We start from the raw sequence: 22,072 nt of genomic DNA, 5'->3' as shown, positions 1-22,072 counted from the left end.
TAGCAGAAAATAAAGAGTTTACCCCAATAGGAATAAATCCACTGAAAGTCAGGAGTAGCTCTGCTGAGAAGCCTGGATTAACCAGATCCTGTTATACTTCCAAGTTCCTGGACTGCAGAAAATCATAATGCATCACCAAGGTCTGCCCACTGCTGCACGGAGCCAGGCATGCACGTGGAAGTCTTCACTGGAGGCAAAGGCTCTTCCAACCCTCCTGGGAATTTATTACAAATTTTTTTTAAATCCTAGGTTTGCATAATCCTAAAGTTACATGGGAAGAGACTCACTAACAGCTCTGACCTTCCTCCTGTTACTTACAGTTATTTGCTGTGGAACCTCATTTAATCTAAACGTGTTAAATCTGTCTAGTGAAAAAATCATTCCCTGGAGAGCAGCATCAGGCTCCCAGAGTGCTGGCAGGCAGCAACACAGAAATTAAAATTCAGATTCCTTATCTGAAAATTTTGATTTTTTTTTTTTAAAGTGTAAAATGTAAGAGTCATGCAAAAGTTTTAAATGGAAGTGAAAGTTCAAAGCGGAGACTTGAAGTGCTTTAGATCCAAAAAGGCTTGGGACATGTTTTTAAAATGTCAAAATATATTTCTGGCTTGCATCTCTAATGTGTCTTCTCAGCCTTTGTTGTTTTCACGGCGCTTCAGTTTTGATCAGCGTTCTCATAAAATACAGTTGCTGCGAGGTGGCTCTGGCTGTCCGTCAGGGGGCCTGGGGAAGCGTGTTCAGTTCAGGTGCACGTGGGTCGGGGTTGCACACCTATTACTTCGGTGTAATTTTTCTCCGAGACGTTCTTCCTAATGACTTTTGTTGCTGGTGCCCCTTCTGCTTGCTCTTGTTTTTACAGGCTCCGGTACACAAACTCGCCCATGAGCTCAGAGGTCTGTGAGCCCCCTGGGTTCATACCTCAGGATCTCCTTCCTCCCCTTTCTTCCCTCCTCTGCTCTCTCCTCCTCCTCCCCACTCACACATTCCCAACCCAAACCTCATTTACACCTGGCAGTCGTTTTCCTCTTAATAATTCTGTCTCTCCAGCAGAGCTTTAGCACTTCTTCCTCATTTTGATCTGCAAATTCTTGACCCCTTACACCTTTTCCCCCAATTTTCCCCCCCCTTCTTTTAACACCGTCAGTCACCTGTCATAGCTTTACAGCTCCATGCACCCTGTCAGCAGTAGGTCATTTTCCTGCCCTTTACAGAATCATCTCGGTCGGAAAAGACCTTGAAGATCACCCAGTCCAAGCATGAACCCAACATACATACCTGTATGTACACATTATAACTACTCCAACATGTACATGTAAACCTGGTGCCTATCTTCCTCGTTGTGGAGTGTGTTGTATAATATGAACTTGTCAGTGTTCTTCCTTCTTAAATTTATTATCAGCAGACAAAGGGATCTGCAGCAGTTGATCTTGAAAGCCCATACATACTTCTATTAGTGGCTTCTGTTATCCAGCAATAATTAGTTATTCAATTCAGAGCAAATCCAAGCATGTTAAACACCTTTTAAGAGAAGTGGTTTAAAATGCATGGCAGCAGTGAATGTTTTCAATAGCAGGGACTGTTGAGAATTTTCAGAGTAAGGCCTACGACCCATCAGCCACGTACACATCAGTGGTCTCACTTGGAGCATTGGTGCCAGTCGTATACCTAATTTCTGTGCTGATACCAATACACAGATGAGAGGGAGAAATAAAAATGTTTGTAAGACAGAGGGGCTTAGTTGTTAAAAACCTCCCCTGCCATGCATAATTAGATGTATTTACACTGAAATAATAAATATTTTTTAAGGACGTAAAAACAAAAAAAGCAAAATTTTTGTTTCATCCATCTATATATTATATTGAATTAATGAAACAAACAACCTTGATAAACTGACACAGTGACCATTACTGCTACGTGAGATAACTTTTTTGTTCTCCCTTTTTTTCTTTCCTAGCAACTACAGTGCACTGTTAGGAGTGTGGATCTATGGCTTTTTTGTGGTGATCTTGCTGGTACTGGACCTTTTGTATTACTCTTCAATGAACTATGACATTTGCAAATTTTACCTGGCGCGGTGGGGAATCCAGGGAAAGTGGATGACACAGGGACAGAGCCGGTGGATTAACCCTGCTCAGGATCCAAGCCAAGTACAGACACAGCCTCAGCCAGAGACACAGCCTCAAACTCAGCCACAGCCTCAAACATCACAGACAGTACATACTTTAAAAGGAGATGCTTTAAGCCCACCCCTGATGTCTTTTCAGAGTACATCTGCCTGGTGAGTAACTGAAGCCATACTCTGATATATTTTTTTGTCTCTGTTGTTTCGTAGTGTGGACAATAACCTGTGTTTGGAATTCTGGCTGAACAGCCCCATTTCTAGCACATAACTCTTTATATCATGAACTGTCTTAAAGAATTACTATTAGAAGTGCTTTCTTACTCTGGAATATATTAAGACATCTTTTCATACTGTTCACAGAGAAATAGATGCTGCCATTTTTCCGTGCTAAGTAGTTTTACTACTCTGTGGTGCAAGTAAACTACAGTTCTTTTGTTCTACACCGACCATTATAAAATGAATTTTAATCAGGTGCCAAGGACTAATTGCTATGTGTATCTATCTATCTGTTGGTCTGGTTTTGAAAGACGGTATAAATAGCAACACTCAGATAGCTTCAATGCGAGATGTCACAAATCCACACTGCTTGTGGCGTGAGACACAGGAACAACATAAAAACCAGGTTAGGATTTTTTTATATGCATAGCCAAAAAAGCATAGCCTGATCTCATTTGACAGAGTGACACAACTAGGCTACTGTAAAGTTAAATGCTACAAAACCAAAACAAAACCACCCCAAAAACCCAGACCAAACGAGAGACAGATACTTCAGGAGGAGGCAGAACTTGCAGTATAAATAGCATAAACTAAATACTGATAGCCAGGGAACAAAATGACATTGAATGATTTTGGACTGGTTTTGCCAGAGAAAACAGAAGCAAAGGAAGAGAGCTGAATAAAACGATGCTCTGAATAAGGTGTCAAGAAAGGCAGGGACTTTTTTCTTGGCAAGAGAGCATGAAGATTTGGAAGGGGACAGAGAGGGTACAGAGACACCAGTTTATTTTAGAAATCTTCCAGAAGGTTGAGCGCTGAGTTTTGGCAAAATAAAGTGATGTAAGAATGAGCAGGGTGAAAGAGGTGGCAGCAGCTCCCGAAGCTGCAGAGCATGTAAAGCCACAAGGTTGATCTTGGTCTGAAGCCTTTGGGTAGCGCTCAGATGGGACGGGGATGGCAGTGGTCCTTTGATTTCCTGACTTGCCCCTTCATTTGAAGTGTCAATCTAGAGCAAATAGGGTTGAAGATTTTTTGTAGTGGAAAAGGTAGGGGTAGTTTGACCCAAGGACAAGGAGCAGTGACAAAGGAGGTCATTTGGCATAGTAGGCGGTACTGGACGTATCCAGTGCAGGTCAGACTTAAGGCCCATTCTAGCAGGCTTTGTCCAAACAGAGCAGCCTAACGGTGCTCCTTAAGATAGAGACTTGCTTGTGCTTGGTTGTAAGCACTCTTCATGTCTCCTTCCTCTTCTCTCCTTTTTTCTTCTGCGAATTCCTCCAGCTTTTTTGCACATTGATTTCCCAGTCTTCAGTCAGAATTGCCTTACGGGTTAAGACCAACATTTGTACTCTAGCTTAAGACATATGTGTGTGTGCGCGTGTAAACACCTAACGACTGCATGAAGAGATAGATAGATACATATATATAAAATATTAGCCTGGTTGCATCGTTTGGCAATTCTGCCATACCATTACAGAGTAGAGGAACCTGTTCAATAATTCGTGAGTGATTCTTGGTCACTTCCCATTACTGACCTTGTTGTTCTGTTTCTTTGGGTTTTTTGAAGCGTTAAACGGGGAATGTATGTTAGGATCAGGTGAGCATATCCCATATGCTCCTTTTCCTGTGTTTGCAGGAGATGAGCATTGATAAGTCACCCCAGTAGCCCTCACCCCTTCCCCAGCAAACTCTCTGTCTGTGCTCCCCTCAGTTCCCATCAAATTGTTTCTTTTTTTTCCTACTACTTCCACTGCTCAGTGGAAGAAACAAGTGGGTGTTTCCCAGCAAAACCCTGTTTATCCCTTGTATTTCCACGTGTAAAACACTACAAGAGATGCCACATTTTCAAGCTTATAACCTGCAACTTTTGAAACTCACAACCCCTTAACTAAGTGAATAGGTGACTCAGTCTGGGTTGGGTACATAAAAAACACCAGGAAAAAGGTAACAGGCCCTGGTGCTCACAGGCGAGGTGTTCAGCATGTGAAAGAGGGTTTGAGTAAACGGCTCCCTCAGAAGATGACAGACCTGTTTACTACAGCGATTGCTAAGACAGTAAGAGGAGGTTGACTTATTTCTCCATTAGATAATCTGCAGGTTATATACATGAAAATATGGTAATTCTGCCATAGAGAAGTTAAGCCTAGTTTCAGAGTCCAGTTCTGCTAGAGTCTGTACTCGATGAATGACCTCAATACTGTCTTCTCAAAATGTAATTGTACTATCAGTAGAAGAGCAATAGTTACTGGATTTATCATTTCCATCACTGGTTTTAAAATTATCTAATCTATTCATATCTTTTTTGTATTTTACACCTGAATATCCATTGTTCTACATGATGACACCAACCTCTTAGAGGCTTTGGTGACAGCAGGTTTCCACTCTATAAAATCAACTTTGCAGTTTGTGTCGGCATTTGTGACGTGTCCTACATTTATCCTGGTTTTTCCCTCCATAGAGAAAATAAGCTTTTTTCTTTAGTACCTCACAAACACGCTTATGTGCGTTTATATATCGGTGGTATCATACCGTAAGAACAGTCCCTGTTTACAGATGAGCTTTTGGAAAATGCAAAATAGATTTGTTTTTAATCCTGTGAGATACGCATTTATCTCAGGGCATAAAAACTTAAATACCGTTAAAAGCATTTTCCAAAACAGTTTGCGAGTTTTCACGATGACAGGTGTTGAATCTGTTAGCTTCCTGTGCTACATTTATCCTAATACAGTTAAAAAACATGCCCCATTCTAGAAGATGCTACATGGTGATAATAGGAAAGTGATTTTGCACGTTGAGAATCTTGGCAATACTGAAGACTTTAGGTATCCTTGTTGCAGAGAGCAGACAGTGTAAGAAACTGTCCTGGGAAAGATGACAGGATTAACCTGTAATTGGTAAAGCAGTTTGGGGTGTTCCTGGATGAAAAAAAAAATATATATATATAAGTGCTTTTTATTTTATCATTTCTTTTCTTGTTTAAATGCTGTAAAATGGCAATGAAAGCAATGACCGAAACAGATCTGTCAGAGAGAAAAATCCAGCAGATCCTAGTATAGAGTGGGTACAACCATCCCCTACAACATTTTGTGGTAGCAGATCACTTGGTTATTTGCGGGGGACAGAGCGGACCGGGTACCTGTTAGCGCTGAAGGGGCCCTGCTCTGCCGGGGGCTGGCAGCCTCGTGCAAGGATGGGCACAACGATCACGAATCTCAGGAACTTCAAGCCTGATTTAGAAAAGCGTTGCTTCATCACCTAGGGTCCGGATTTCGCGCCCAACTAATGTTGATTTCTTCTTTAGTATGGAAACCCTCTGAGGGCTGCCCAAAGGCCGCGCGGTCGGAAGGTCCCGGTGGTGGATGTACCTTCTGCAACCCAAACGCCTCCCCGGCTGCGAGGGAACGAGGGCGAACGGCGGCGCTCGGCCTCGCCGCGGCTCCTCCAGGGCACGAGCCCCTCCACGCTCGCTGGGCCGTGTGAGAAGCTGCCTCTGGTGAGCCCTGAGCCGGCCTTGCACAGCTGGAGGTCACACAGCAGCAAGCAGCAGGCAAACCCTTACTACTGCTCAGCAAAGCACACGCCAGGGAGGCAATAAAATGAAGTATTGCAAGTTGTGGAATCAGAATCCTGACTCCTGCGAAAACGTGTTCTCGCAACCATGGGAATATTGTTAATTATTAATGACTAAACAGGGTCAGACTTAGCAAGGAAGAGCATACACGAGGCAGCGTGGGCCAGGGCAGCCCAGCAGTTCCTCCACATTCTCCGTGTCTGTGCTGTGTTCCAGATGTGAGAGGGGAACGGATGAACACGGTCTCTCTGCCTTGCTCTGGTGACGTTAAACTCCTCCTCACCTCCATCAGGTATGAAAATCACAGGCAATTCTGTCCTGAAGCCTAACTCCTGCCTCCCTGTTCCCTGCCTTTCTGTACAACAGCACACAGAGCCAACGTCTGCTCTGTGATCAGGTATGTCATGCTACGTGACCCAAGCTTTGGAAAACCTGCTGCTTGTCCAGAATTGGGAAAAGTATCAGCCCAGCAGGGTAAGCCTGTGCCTATTGCCTTTATGTGTTTGGAATGGGTTAGATATTTTACATCCCTTTATTAGATGTTGCAATCTGCTTTTGCTGGGAACTCCTCCGAGTCACATTGTCTCTCAGACAACAAACAGAATAGTTTTTAGCCTGCTGCTGTTCACCGGCTACTTGACACCTGTTCAGATGACTACCAAAGCACTTACAAACAGAGAAAAAGCCTATAAAAATATTGGCAGAGTTCAGAATCCAGCAGGTAGCTGAGCATGTCCACAGCAACTCTGTAAAAAAAAGCAGGAAATAAATACTTTGCTGATGGCTAGAAAGGCTACAGGAAAGGATTCCCTTTGATACCAAATTCTGAAACAGGTAACAGACTGTCACTGGAGCACAATACCTGCATTCAGTAGTCGTCTGCTTCAGTAATTCCGAAGAGCTGCACGTGCAGTCTCGCCCGTGTCACCTGGTTTGGGACGTTGGCGTTGAAGCGGGTCGGCTGCGCAGTGGGAACGTGGCCCTCGTCCACCAAAACCGGCAGGCACTGGGCTAGTGGGAGGGGTTTGTGCAGAGGCTGCTCTTGGTAGCAGATTATTTACAGCAACAAAGTGAACAAAATCCACCCCCTTCCTTTTGAAGTGTTTTGAAAATAAGAAATATCTCAAATCTGCATTTGCAAAAATCACTGAACAGGAACGCGATGATACTGTGACGCAAAATTCTGCATCACAGGACAAAGCATATTTACAGCCCCTACCTGGGCTTTTATATTATACTCAGACTAAATATGGCAAGCCAGAGCACCAATAGTTTGTTAACAAAGATGGAAAGAAATAAAATTGAATATTCATATAGTGCTTCTGTGAAAGAACCGTCTGGGAATTAACATCACCTGGAGATTCTGGTAACAGACCTCGGGTGTGTTGGACAACATCTACCATTTTATGTGTGCCTCTGTTCCCTTCAGAATCAAAATAGATTGGGTTAGAATAACAGATATTGTTGAATATATTTTTTTCTAAATATTCTTGTCTGTTTGCTAGGAACTGTGGAACTGTAAAAATAGAAGTAGCTTAAAAAACAAAAGCACGGCCAAGGAAATCGCTTCTGCTCCTAGCAAAGGCAGATGCCTGAGCTGGTTCTGCGTTGCCTGCCCCCTCTCCTGGCTGATGTCAGGGCAGGAGACCCACAGCACAAGTGGGCAGGGGCTTGGAACCAGACACCTCAAAACCTGCAGTGCTCCGAGTCTCATTTACTTGCAAAAAATCATGCAAATAAATGGGACGATTTATTTTTCATTTTTATCATTTGTATTTAAATAATTTGAGCTACGTAAGTTACTGCGTGCTTGCTCTCTTCCTTGCATTTAGAAATTCACTATTAGCACGTGAAGTGAAGCCAACATACAAGGTTTCTGCCCACCTCAATCTGCATATAGGCAAGATTTGTGTGTATTGACAGATCCTGCATCTTCTCTTGGTACATATGCAATCCAGAGTGTGCATTTCATGCCTCATTCTCCTGTTCCTTTTGTTCTGTAAATTATAGACCCCATATTGCAACATTTATTTCTCTGCATCCTTGTAGACTCACCAGATATGGGCTGACTGATACTCCCCGTTTAAGCCATTTCTCGACCTTTCCACCAAACCGGGACTGTCACAGTCATCAGCTTCAGGAAAGGCTTTTAAATGGACTGTACAGTTGAAGCGATTTAACTGTGGTAATGAATTATCAGAAAACAGCAATTAGAACAAAAGTGAGCAGTTAAAGTTACCTGAAGACTATTGCTAGATGAACCCTGCACACTGAGGAATGAAAACTAGCAAAAATACTAGAAACCAGTTCCAAGCATCATTGGTATTTAAATTTTCTCATATATTCTGAGCAGAATTTTTTGCAGCCAGATCGTTACCGCATCTCCATTATACCACTAACAGCACTGAAGCAGCAGATACCAGCGTAAAATACTGCTCCAATGAAGCCCACAATTGCACTGTGTGATGTCACGACACTGTAACATCACACAGAGGAAGGGGTGTGACTTCCCGAGTTTTATCCTCTACATATTCGTATATTCATGCAAGTGAATTAGTGAATATCAGCCCAGTTGTCTCTGACACGTGTTTAAGAGTGGCTGGATCTACAGTAGCTCCCACACCTTGTATTGAATGACCAGTCTCAGCTGTATTAAGTTTGAACTGGCAGGGACCAAAACTTTTATGACATTGATAAAATTCAACCACTTGCTTTTGGTTTTCTAGAGGCTAAATAAGGCCAATAGACAAGTGAACAACAGGGAGAGTCAACAGCATTGGCCAAAGGTATTGCAAGTGGTAAAAGAAATAAAAGGGGAAGTGTTAAGGGGCTGGAGTTAATTATCTAAAATGGCAAGCTTTCCTGTGTTTATGCAAAGTTTCAAGTTTCTAAGTAGCACATTTATAACCCAGAGTTCTGAACTGAAAGGAAGCACTTCAAAAAAAAAAAAAAAGAAAAAAACTATGGACAGAATACTGTAGGCTGTGCCCTGGAGAACTACTAAAAACACCTGCAGAGCAACTATCTGTGTACACTCAGTGCTTTAACAGAAGTGAGAATGAAGAAGAAAAAAAAATTAGGTCTGTGAAGTAAAATCCCATTGCTTGGGGTGTCTTGGAAAAAATGAACTCCCAGCATTTATTCTGGATGTCAGGAAACAGTTAACTTCCTCACTCAAGGAGGAACAAGCAGGTGGTAGAGCTGAAGATCACGTACAGACCAATTTATTATTCTCAGAGTTATTATTAAACAAAAAGCCATATGCAATAAATATTCCTTTTATGGGGTCGCAGAAGATCTTTTAGCATATGCTAAAATTTCTGCGTGAAATAATGGCAGACACTGCTGAAATCATCAAAAGCTGATGTGATAATGCTGCACGCATGGCCATAAATGGTGACGGTGTCAGGCGGTTATTTGCAGTGAGAGCTGAGGTCAAGGAGCTGCCACATCGTTGCTTTTGTTGTCACTGTTCCCTGATTAGATCATGATGAAGACAACCCCAGCAAGCAATTAGGCATTTCATCAGGAAAGTGATAAAACATGTCTGTGTGACCTTGGTTTTATAATGATGTTTCGCTGCACAGTTCACGAGAAGGCCAGCAATTAGACACAGTCAGTTTGTTCATCATTAGGAAGGTATCAGATATGTGGCTGTTTAAGTATCAAAAGCAAAACAGATCAAAAAGCATTGAAATCTGAGAAACATTAGAGTAATTTTACTGTTCATTAAGTCATGAGAGGATGCTGATGTCAATCAGCAATTTTCAAGAACTTAAAAGGTTTTGGGGAAGTTACAGGATCAACACTGTCATAAATACATATATGCAGATATCGACAACCATAATTGTCAAGAAAATCTGTTCACTGCAGAAAAAACACACTCCTGGAAAGCTTTAAAAAAGTATAAAAACTATAAAAAACTATTAAAAACTATAAAAAGTTTCTTGGAAATGGGAAATGCTAAAAAGATAAAACCAGTTTAAGACATTAAATGGCAGGAATATGACAAACGTAACTGGGACACAATTAGAAGTGCTGCTAGTGTTGGTCCAGCGTCAGATAATAGTGCGATCCCAAAGCAGAGCGAGATGTTACTTTAATGCCAGAGAAATCAGTTTAATCAGCACAACACTATGTAGCGTCTGTAAAACGGCATCAGAGGAATGGGAGAACTTTGTAGAGTCGGGCCGAGGGTCGGACTCGATGATCCCAAGGTGCTCTTCCAGCCTGAATGATTCTGTGCACAAATGGTGCAAACTGGGCACCCATCACAGAATGCAGGCGGGTAAAAATAACTCTGAAAAGTGGTGACGTGGGAAATAAGCTACCTCACTTTACTTCCCAGTAGGGACATCTGTTTCCTGGTGGTTTGTATGTGTTGGTAACCTTTACTTAGGCTCCAAAGAAGCTCAAAGGTGGAATATTGTGGAGATTTAACATTGACAGGGTTAAAAGCAGCAAGTTCGTGCGCTCACCTGGCAGAACAATGACTGCTGGGCTCAAACCTGCAAGGGGACAGGCTCCAGCTACAATTCTTCTTTCTGAAGGACTGGTGCTCTAGGACACAGTTGAGTAGTTTATGCACAAAGGAACCTTTGTAGTTAGAGGAATTGTGTACATTAACCAGCTGATGGTATCTCTGGGCTGAATTCTGTGTTAGAGCAACTCCGTGCAGTCATTAAAGTGATGCTGCTCTGGGAGCTGAGGCACGCTGCACAGGCTGCTGCTTTCTGCTCAGAGTCATTACTATCATGTAGCAGCATGTGGAAAAGTAATTGCCGTGAGCTTCATCAGATATTACATTAAATTAATTAAACAGTCATTAACTATATTCTACATTGATTAGAGATACAGATTTTAATCAGTCATGCAGACGAGGGAGGGAAGTTATTTTCTATTGCATTCCCAACTTGTCATCTCGGAAAGGTGATGAGTCACAGGGAGCTGCAGAACCCAGCACCTTTTATCATTCTTACGCTAACAGCTCATCCCCAGCAGTTTCACCTAAAAAGTTTTAAAGAAATTGATTGGAAACCAGCCAGAGCTCACCCTTTTCAATCACCAAAAACATCCCAAACTTCTCTTACACTGCTGAAGTTAACAACTGAAATAATCAACTAGAAAATGCCTGCTTAATTTGCATTTTAAGACCTTTTAAAGAAAATTGCATGAGGGGCTGGGAGTTGACTTTTTTTTTTACTATTCACTGAAGCCTCTCGGCCACAAAAGATGGCTTTCCAATTCAAATCCACTGCTTGCACGAGCAACTAAAAGAAGACAAAAATGTGGATGTGTTAAAAATACAACTTTGTTGTGATGCTACTGAAAAGCAAACTTGGTTTGGCATTTGCCAACTCATGCTCGGGTTGATTCTTCCTGTCTTTTCCCTGGGAATACATAAAGCAAATCACCTCCTGTAACCTGCTGGCAGGGAGTTGCAGAGGGCCAGGAGGTCTCCCCTCAGCCTCCTCTTCTCCAGACTGAACCCCCCCAGTTCCCCCAGCCGCTCCCCAGCAGACCTGTGCTCCAGACCCTGCCCCAGCTCCGTTGCCCTTCTCTGGCCACGCTCGAGTCATTCAATGGCCTTTTTGGGGTGAGGGGCCCAACACTGAACCCCCTCAGCGAGGGGCAGCCTCCCCAGTGCCGAGCCCAGGGCTCAGATCCCTTCCCTGTCCCTGCTGGCCACGCCAGTGCTGACACAAGCCAGGATGCCATTGGACTCCTTGGCCCCCTGGGCACACTGCTGGCTCCTGCTCAGCCCCAGGTCCTTTCCCACCAGGCACCTTTCCAGGCGCTCTCCCCCAGCCCGTGGCGGTGCAGGGGGTTGCTGTGACCCAGACGTGACATTTTCCTGGCGCAGCATTCTCGCTGGACTAACAGAGCAGTCGGAAAACACAGGCCAACAGCTGCACATCAAAAACCACACAATGCTTTTCCCAATTGTTTCATCCTCTACCATTAGGGAACCCAGGGGACAAACATGTGGCCTTCTTCCTTCCCTCCTCTTCCAATAAACGCCTGATTATGCAGCTGCTGCATAATAGCTGCTGATAGCAGCGGGAGCGCGCAGGGACTGCATAATCACACCAAAGAATGGAGATCTCTGGGCAAAGTCTCATCTCGGCACCACCTGCCAGGGCCTCGTGTCTCACATTCTGTGGGCACAGAAAGCCAGCGGCGGCAGCGGAGCTGAAGGGCTGAGGATTATTTTTGTGTGTAAGTAACCAGCTCCCAGTTTTTGGTTTGGAAATGCTGTAAGATCATAGTGGATGCAAGAACACTGACACAGCACAGCAGGGCTTTCTGTTACAGCGTGTGCGTGCCGTAGCTGCTGTTGAATTATTCATTCTGAATTACTACGGTCTGATATCAAGGTGCACACCTGAAAACTGCAGTCATCACTGGACAGCTGCGGGAAGCATAAGCGTCAAGAAAAAATGAGCCTACAATAGATCCGCAGTACGAAACACGCGTGCACATGCAAACAAATGGAGTAAATAATGAAGAATAATGTAGAACAAACAGAATAACCCACCAGCTGGCAGTTGTAATCGTTCAAAACAAAAATTTCCGTGCTTCATAAATTATCATTCAAAGCAAGCCGTACCAAGGGGGATGCCTCGGCCTGGTGATGCCACGCAAGCCCTGTCTTTCTTTCTCTGCTCAGCAGGGGTGTTCCCCGCCACGGATCCATGCACAGAGGCCCCGTTGCAGCCAAAGGAGGTTTTACACCCCAGCAGACCAATACCTTGATGCAGCTGGGAGACAACTGGAAAATAATAAGGCAGTCACAGTTCCACCACCGGCCTCAAAGCATGTTTCGTTGTAAAGCCAGCAATCCAGCTCAGACAACCGCCAGAGAGAAACCATTTCTTGCCTCTTGCACTCTGCTAAAACTGCCCTTGGCCTCTTCTCCCAACACCCCTCAACTTCTCCCCCTGGGTTTTTACATGGGAAAGGCAGGGAGGAAAAAGGGAAGAGGCATTTCTGCCTAAAACCGCCTTTCTAACATCTCTTCCAGCACGTAGTCCTGTTTCCAATGATGGTGTTGTGGGTGTCACCCTTCTGCTCTTAACTACAAATAAACAAAAATTATTTAGTGCTTGGATGGTTATGTGCAACGAAACATCTACAACGGGAAGCCAAATAGTGACCAGATTAAACTGCAACAGCTTTACTCCTGTTTTTTGGTTTTTTTTTTAATTCTTGATAATTTTGAAAAGGTGTTGCGTGCTCTTTTTTGAAGTATCTTCAGAAATTCGTTTTAAAAGAAATATTTTTGAGATTTTATACCGCTAGAAAAGCCACACAAATTCAGTTGAAGGAAAAAAAACCACATGCACAGAAAGGTTACAGGAAACACGACTGTTTCATCCTACATTGAAACCTAGCTCTCAACACAGTAATTACCACATATTTTTTCCTGAGCTCTGACTCAGAAGACTAGCCCTCTTAATATTGAAAAGTGAAAGTAATAAGGCTCTTTGGTAAAAGAAATAACTAGTTTGAGAAATACAGTTTTTCCCACATGCCATTAATATGCATTTTATTTCCAGAAATGATAGAATTTCCCGTATTGTGCGGAGGCGAATAACAAAGCTGGTTTAACTGGGAGTAAATATACAACTCAGGGCTAAACCACAGATTTGGGGATCAAAATTCAAGCGCTGAAGCAGATTCCTCCCTCCTAACTAGATGGTTCTGCTGCTGGAGCAGGTCAGGCTGTGGCGCGGCCAAGGGAAGCAGCACACGCTTCTGGTTTCAGCTCTCCTGGAGGAGGCAGCAGTTTTATAGAGGGGTTTGAGTGCACGGGAGAGAAAAATGGGAATGAAGGGGAGGAAGAAAGGGGAGTCACTTGGGAAGTCAGATGAAACACAGAGGCTGGGGGGGATGAGGAGCAGCCCCAGTGTGCGGGGGGGCTCACTTGCTGCCGGGCAGCTGTTCGGTACAGGCGTGGGAACAGGGCACCTTCCTCCTCGGGCCACTCTCCCACCCCTCTGCCCCTGCAGCACCCATCCTGCATGAAAACCCTGGAGTAGCTCAGTGTTATTAGGAACTGTGGGCGATCCAGCCGGGACCCGGTTCAAGCAGTGTATTAATCCGATCTGCTTTGGAAACCAACTTCCCAGCTTTCTTTCCAATGGAATCTAGAAAAAGTGATTCTGCTTCTAACATAAGTCCCCTGAAGTCTCTGTGGCTTTTGGTTTTATTGACTTCCACGGGCCTTGAAAGGAGTCAGCACCTTGAATCTCTGCAGAACACTCAACTCCAATGTTTGGCTAACCCCTTCCCTGCTTTCAGCATGTTGCAGCGGTTCAGTTTCCATGACTGCGTGTGTTCTTGTCCTCTGCTGGACTTCAGGACGTGCTAGGCAGCAATTTCAATAGATGGAATTTTGCTGATGCCAAGGTGGCAAAGAGCACTAGGGCAAGATGAGATAATAAAAGGAGCAGGATATTCACCTGATGTACGTTGGCCTACTTTTGTTCAGCTCAGTAGTTCATCCTTGAATTTTACAAAGAAACTAAGCTACAGTTATATATAACATGTGGGAGATTATATACAAAAACTGAGAGCCAAATAAATTGCTGATACACATCTACACACGTATGGATGCATAAACACGTGCATGGCACTGATCTCTCCGTGCATACCCACAGAGCTCCTTACACAGGGCCCGTTTCTCCTTCACTTACTCTTCTGGCTCAGTTAACATCGAGGCACAAACCACATTTATCTGTGTGTGATAAAGCTGCGTTTAACCTCAGCTGTAAGTTGCAAAGTGTTACAACACTTAGAATTGACCATCCGTACAAGTAAAGATGCTCTACACTGAGCATAGCTTGCCTAAACATCCTTTTAAATTATGTCCTTCATTTATAAATAAATTATTGGTCACTATATGGCAAAGGAATTACAAAAAATGCAAAAATTACTGGACTCCATAAAAGAATACACTCTATAACTGCTCTTCCTTCTGAATCAGTCACTACTGTTACACCAAAATCTTGGTGGTTTTGTTTTTAAAACATCCCTGGCAAAGTTTTGGGGTGCATTTAGAGTGGCGTAACCAGGGAATGGCATCGTCCTAGCAAGCTACATCATAAATCACAGGGCGAGTTTCACTGCTCACTTTTTAAACCAGGCTTTCAATTTGTAGCGGCTCTGTTAAATTCAAATTGTCAGCCAGCATGAAAGGAAGCCTTTTTCTCGTATCGTGTACCAGATTTTAATAGAAGGGCACAGTCTTGTAAAGCCTCTTGTACTTTTCATTGTGGTCTCTTGGATCTTAGATGTATGGGTTGACACTGCTGTATAAGAGCTCAGCAAACGGGGAGAATACTTGAGTATCTTGGTATGTGAGAGCCCCTTTGTGGGAAGGGATTTTGAAAGCCAGTAACATCAGCTTTGGGGAAACTGGGATGAGCTGACATCAGAGACATTCAGATAATTCCGTCCTTACTGCTGATGTAGAAATATTCAAAGGTTCACAGATTTTTTTTTTAAAAAAAGCTTTTACAGCAGTACCAAGAGATTTCACAAAAATAATTTTGAGTATCACGCCTTGCTCCAAAGAGTGCCCATCTGTGGCCCTGTCCACAGCAGCATCTCGGGGGGGACTACAGTCAGGAGCTGCAGGGATGCACCTCTCCTGCCACTCAGCCAGTGGAAGTTTGTGAGAGGGGAAAAAAAATACCTTTGGGACTGTGTATGCACATGTAGGGTAAGAAGCTGCTTTCTTTCCAGAAACGAGTACGAGTCTGAACGTGCAGGTAACAGAAACCCATCCTGGCATTACCTGTTCTTATCATTCAGTTTGGGGGGCAGTGCGACTGCTCATTCCCTAAGTTAGGCACCTGCAGCAATTACCCATCAGTTTTTTCAAAGCCAGTAAGGAGAGAGGGGAGTCCCTGCAGCATCACTCACCCAGCTTATGGCCTGTCCCATGAGGAGGAGAGTAGCTCTGCAGAGGTGCTTGTTGCCTTCTGTTGGCAATAAAGGAGCCTGAGGTGACTCTGGAAATGAAGACATCTGACTGATGTCTACAGTTAGGAGAGATGAAACCCACTTATAGTATCTGTGCCATTAAGTTCCACATAATCTTCACAAAGCAACATGCCTGCCCCAGACCTTAAGGAAGCAGGCAAAGAAAATACTATCTTGCCTCTAGCAATAGTTCCTCTTGGCTTCTTCATGTCTAAAAAAAATCTCAAGGTCATTTACCTCTATGACAGGAACGTAATTAAAGCTATGTGGTCATTCCCGTTAGCTGGAAATAATGTGAAAATGAGCAGAGTCTCAAGTGGAACAAGAAGTCTTGAGTTCATTACACGATATCCCTGTTCAGTTTGACATCATGATTTGTTGAGGTCTTGGAGAAAATTGAAGACAGTTGAAACTATATACATAACAAAGCCAGGGGGGGTGTTTGTGAACCATGAAAACTAATTTGCCTTCAGATGTATCATTTATTTAATGGTTGCTACACATTAGCCTACCAGAAAATTTGGCAATAATCAACCACAAGAATTTCAGCCTCAAGTGACACACCTGATTCAGGGAGCCTGGTGGTGACTCGAGGGTTTCACAGATGTTTGGCAAATTAGTAAGTCCAGCTCACTTTCAGTTTTATTTGTAATTGGCCATCTATGCTTTTAAGATGCTTTGGAAGGCCCAGAGTGTTTTGAGTATTTTTTTTTTTTTTAAATCTTAGAAGGAAGAAAACATTTCAAGTCATTAAAAATCAGACTGCAGTGCTTCAGTGAGGGAAGGCACATGCAGCTTTGCAGTGATCATCTTTCAGTTTATGTCCTCGAACCTTCATCTCTTCCTCTGTTCAACAGTCATAAATCAGACCTTTGAATGCTTCATATTTCCATTTTAAAAAAACCCTCAGAAATTCTCCTGGATGTTTTTACTTTCCAGAACTGTGTTCAGGAGTATGAGCCATTTCAGGAACTATCAAATGAAAAACATTGCTACTAATTGAAAAATACTTGACTTTCAGAAGCATAGGATTACTTCAGAAACCATTATTCACAGTAAGTAATACCTATTTATGTTAGCAACCCTATTGGTTTCACATCACTGCTTTTTTGTAAGTGAGAATTGTAAAATATGGCCTTCAGTGAAAAATAGAGGAAATAGTATCCTGTGTGGTTTCGTTCCTCTCCCACCCAACCCAGCTGATGGGACAAAAGCCGGATTTAATTTGTACATTTATAGATATTCCAGAACGTCTGCAGGAAACCCATTTTCTCTCTCAGCCTGGGCCTGTTGGCCAGGCAGCCATATTACTAACAGAAGTTAAGCCAGCTGCTGTTTTAACACCCGCAGTTCTGGAGGAGGTGGGGAAGGCAAGTCCTCGCCTGCAGCCGCTCTCCAGGCTCACTCCACGCGCCAAGTCTCCTCCCGCACCCGTCTGTGAGACAGACCTGGGATCTGAGCAGATCCCAAGCTTCGCTTAGCAAAAAAGCAGCCAGATCTTGGGTAACGAGACCATACGCCGTGCTAAAACCAGCGCTGGTGCGGGGCCTCCCCCCGTTGCAGGGCAGAGCTGGGAGGCAGCTGCTCACCAGTCGCAGTTTGTTCCCCAGCTCTGTGGGTACCGGCTCAGGGCGCTGCCCCAGACACGAGTCTGGGCCTGTGGGCCCACCCGTATGAAGCCTGCTATAGCCAAAGGGTTCCTCTGAAAACCATCTCTGAGCTCTGTTAGGAGCCAGAAGTCATGGAACCAAATTAAAATATGATTTAAAGAGGCAAACACAGACCCTGCACTGGTGAGAGTAACCTTATCCTGTGTGTGACTACACACTAGTGGGGGGCTTGGCAGGTCTTAGCGTTGGGTTCAGATTTAGCTAGGGACTGAGCAGCAGTGGGGTGTAAATCCTTCCAACTGCTGTATGTCCCTGTGGTACGGGGAGCAGCCCTGCACCTCTCTGACCCACCAGCCTTTCCTCTGCGGGACAGCAGCACAACTGAAGGCTTGGCCAGCAGGTGCCTGCCACCTACCCACAGCAACTGTCCTGTAGAGGTGCCCGAGCCAGCCTGACCCCAGGAACACAAGATCTTCCCAAAGTCTCTCAAGCTGTTTTAAAGCCCACAAGTGGTGCTCAGCAGCGATGTGTAATGCAGCTTGGATTAGATCCCTGTTTCATCAGTTATCAGGCCTAGTATAAAGGACAGACACAGCCAGATGAACCAATAACCAGATTGTATCTGACACAGAAGGGTCAGTCCATGGCTGAGCACTGGGGGTACAAACCCATCACTCAGGTTATACATAATCAACATCAACCCCACTGACCCCAACAACGACACCGCACGACCAGCAATGGGTGGGGTAAATGGTGACATGCAGTCTCCCAGAGAAGGGACGGGAGACAACCGGGTCAACAAGCCAAACACATCAGACCAAGGAAGCCACACACGGAATCTCTGCACAGCCCACGTTTACCAAAGCCAGACCTGAGTGGAGCCCAGTCCCAGGGAGGCGGGAGGTCCTTCCTCAACAGGGAACTCTGCACAGGGCATCTACCTCCTGAAGGGGTCCCAGCTTTTATCCCTACGTGGGACACCTGACCCTTGTTTACTTAATGTGGGACCCCTGGAGCTCGTTTACCCCATGGCTCTGTCTGCCAGGCCGCCCCACCCTGGGGGGGAGCCTAAAGGGAAACTCACCCCCCTTGGGAAGGGCTGGGGGATCACCCACATGTCAGCATTAATGTGGGGCTTGGGGTTAAACCCCAGCATTTCAATCCCCCAGTCCTTACACGACTTACACAAGCTTAAGCCAGGCTAAAAAAGAGATGAGATTCCCAAGAAGTGGGGGCGAGCAATTTAAAAGTCACATTTACCAACACTTGTAACAAATAATTAAAATGGAAATTTCTTTAAAATTGCACTCCATCATTTGTGCCCTTGACTTTTTCTAGTAACCCTTTCTCAAGCATTGTAAACAGAGTGTATTGCTAGGACTCTGTTGTCTAGGACAGCTGGCAGCTTTCACTTGTGTGACACGTGGAGCCTTTGTATGATAATTAGCTTCCGTAGCAGGGACAGGCGGTGCTGCCCTGCAGGCGCAGTGGAAGTAAGCATGTGCCTCTTCCCCACCTACCTGACGCAGGTGGGAAGGGAGGAGAACAGAGACAGGAGACATGCAGCCCCATTTCCAGTGGCCGGTAGGTAGGGCCAGTTCCACCTCCACGTTTGAGTTAGTCCCATTCTGCCTGGCTTGTTCCTGACCACGTACGCCCTCGTCCTGCAGCGCTAACGCCTGACAAATACGTTGCTGTAAGCACAACCCAAAGGAAACTCGTATAATGCGGATGGTTTCTTCCCACCTGCAAAGCAACAATAGGAGCAGAGAGCATCTCTCGCCTGATCGGGGCTTTCCCAGAAATTACAGACAGCAGCAGGCAGCCCGTTCTGGTGCTGCAGTAGGACTTGGTATAATCCGTAACCCCCCGCAGCAAATGCTTTCTCCCCCTGTAGCCCTGTGTGTGTGGAGGGGCACAGCACATCCCAGCACTGCTCAGGGCGTGCTGCAGAAGATTTGTCAGCCAGCCCTGTCCTTCTGCAAGACACCGGCTAACGCATGTCCTTCCACTCCTTGCTCCAGCCGCCGTGCCTGGTGCTCTTAGAGAAGGATGGTGATTCACAACCCGCGATAGCAAAGGGGTGGGTTATGTCACCCAGAAGAGCAGCAGAGCAGAGAAATCCTGCTGAGAAAGTCTCCTCTGGAGCCGACGGGGAACTGCTTCGCCCCCTGAGCACTCCGGTGCTACAGCCCGGATCCACGACTCACGAGCTGTGGTTCAGAGCTCACCGGCTGTGCCGAACCCAGAGCACGCAGTAACCTTTCTAGCTGCCATTCACACCCGCGCTGGGTGAGTTAGGGGCTGCCAGCTTGGTACAGTTGGTCCCTGCCCTCAAATAGGAGCTCTCCAAAGCATCCCCATGGAATATGATCGAGATTTAACAAGCCCGTCTGTCCCGGCCCTCCCTGGGGCTCACAGCCCTGTTGTGAAGTCCCACAGTGTTTCTTGACAGATAGAAGCGTCCAGACATTTCTGATGTCTTAGCAAAGGGGGTCTCTCGGCTGGCCCCACTTACACATCCCCCAGCCTCCAAGAGCCTACCTACCAGGGCAGGAGCTTCTGGTTTCGTTCTTAACACATCCCAGGTATTTCCGTTGGCTTTTCTTAGGTCTGCAGGTAAGGGATTGCCTAACTGAGGAATCTGGCATGTGTTGCACATTTATTCTGTTTAAGGCCGAACACCTTCCTAAGGCATTAGCCCTCAAACACATCTTGACATTTCTCTCCACCTCTGCAGAATTGTCCGCTATGGTAGAAGGAACAGTTGAAAGCTCAGAGTCTGTTTTTCAAGTTGAAAATTCCCAGTGCCTGGGGTTTGTTTTAAACTCTTAAGCACCACCTGTCTATCTTCCCTGATCCAGCTATTATTTTAGAAAAATTAGTGATGGCTACCAGTGTTGGTGGCCATTTTAGATAACGGCTGTGACAAAACTGATTTGTCACCCTTTAAGGCAAGTCCTCTCATCTGACCTCATGCAGGTGCCGCGGTGCATTTCCCAGCTAGACCAGAGGAAAATTGGTACTGGTCAAAGGTGATGTAACCCAGTGAAAGATCAGTCAGCCTGTGGATGAAAATAGGGGCCAAAGCACCGCTCCTGTATGGCAAGGTGGCAACATCCAGTGTTAATGTTGAAGTGTTCCCAGTCAATTCAAAACACCGAAACATTTGACCTCTTCAGGACTGAGCCAACCTGAAGCAAATTTTAGTCACTGTTGAAGTTTCCCCTATATTGGAAAAACCTGAATCCTTCAGCTCTTTTGGTGTTCTAGCAAATTAAAAGATGACGAGCCCCACCTAAAAAGTCTGAGAGTTTCTGCTTTGTTTCACACAAACAAGAGTCAAATTGAGATTGCACTGGCAGCCTTCGCTCAGGCATTTCAGAACTTTTAAGTATTAGTAACCCGAGCAGCCTTTCAGCATACATTCTGTGTATAATGTTAAATGCTGTGTATAATACAGCCATAGAAGTGTACAGATGCCAAACGATGGAAATTATTCCCCTGCTCTTTGGCAGACTCCACAGGCAGGGGGATTAGATTATGTTCTATTTCTCTCTGGTTTGTAATATATTTAGACAACTGAATGGCTTTTCATTTAGTGCTTGTCCTGCAATTCATTTCTCATATCCTTCCTTTCAATCTTGTGGGGCTTTTTTCAAAATCTAGTGCATTGTGCTTTGTCCTCCTTTGTCCTTCCACTTATGGGGAAGGAGGACATTCCTATTGCCTGTAATAATCTGTGTACCCGCCACAGGCTTCTTACTGCAGAAGGCTGTTTGTTAGCCTGGTATCCCAGCAACCCCTGTGCACAGAGAGGGTGAAAGCTTCTCCTCCCCTCCCAGCACGACCAGATTGCACCAGAACCTCAACAGACGTAGATCAGTGCAGGTCTGCTTAGATCAGTCTAGTAACAGTTTGATGCCAGAGCGAGATCTGGACATTTCTGGAGACCGTTTGCTTTGTTATCTGGTCTGAAGGGGCTGCGGTGCCTGATGGAGCTTTCGTGTGAACACCAACTTAGCAAGAGGCCCCGGGACGGTGAATGTGGCAACTGTTTACTTCATTTGTCAGAAAATGACAAAAGTCCCTGAAAAAAACTTGTCTCCAGAGGCTCGGAATCATTCCTTCATTATTAACGGATGTCATGTTTTCCAGCGGAGCTAAGCCACCGTGCAGAGTCATTGCTGTGGAAGAGGAGGCAAATCTTTTCGTTAGCTCCTTCCTCGCCGGGCAGTGAGAATGGGAGCAGCTTGCCTGGGTGCTGTTCACTGAGGCATCGGGTGGAGCAGCGATGGCAATCTGGGGGCTGCACGACGACCGGGACCTTGCTAGTGAGCAGGAGCAACTTGAGCCTCCTCCAGAGCACACGCTTCGGCTCTAAACACATTAAAATCCTGTAGAAGTGACCAGAAGTGACAAATGGAGGGTTTCTGTTGCCAAGCACGCTGTGTTGGGAGGCTGGGATATAATACACTCTGGCTAACCGCAGATGGAAATTAACACTCGTCTTTCTCGGGAAAATGCGAGTGTTTTCAGTGATCCCAGTGCTGCAGGACGATC

At 45.1% G+C, this 22,072-nt stretch overlaps 1 protein-coding gene across 8 annotated transcripts in view; it reads left to right on the top strand.

Moving 5' to 3' along the window:
- SHISAL1 (shisa like 1) overlaps nucleotides 1-22,072 on the top strand; it is a 127,800-nt gene that overhangs the window by 98,554 nt on the left and 7,174 nt on the right. For 3 of the 8 annotated variants that reach the window (XM_074901743.1, XM_074901737.1, XM_074901738.1), the window contains 4 exons: nucleotides 1,955-2,278; nucleotides 3,906-3,935; nucleotides 5,640-6,201; nucleotides 16,839-16,954. In XM_074901743.1, the coding sequence (XP_074757844.1) occupies nucleotides 1,955-2,278; nucleotides 3,906-3,935; nucleotides 5,640-5,655 (370 nt within the window). In that variant the 3' untranslated portion in view covers nucleotides 5,656-6,201; nucleotides 16,839-16,954. Of the gene's footprint in view, nucleotides 1-1,954; nucleotides 2,279-3,905; nucleotides 3,936-5,639; nucleotides 6,384-16,838; nucleotides 16,955-22,072 lie in introns of all 8 variants that reach the window. The other 5 variants (XM_074901741.1, XM_074901744.1, XM_074901739.1 and 2 more) reach the window with 5 other exon arrangements.

This window comes from Athene noctua, chromosome 3 (assembly GCF_965140245.1).
Source record: "Athene noctua chromosome 3, bAthNoc1.hap1.1, whole genome shotgun sequence".
NCBI classification, from domain to species: Eukaryota; Metazoa; Chordata; class Aves; order Strigiformes; family Strigidae; genus Athene; species Athene noctua.
This window is presented reverse-complemented; position numbering and strand designations above follow the sequence as displayed.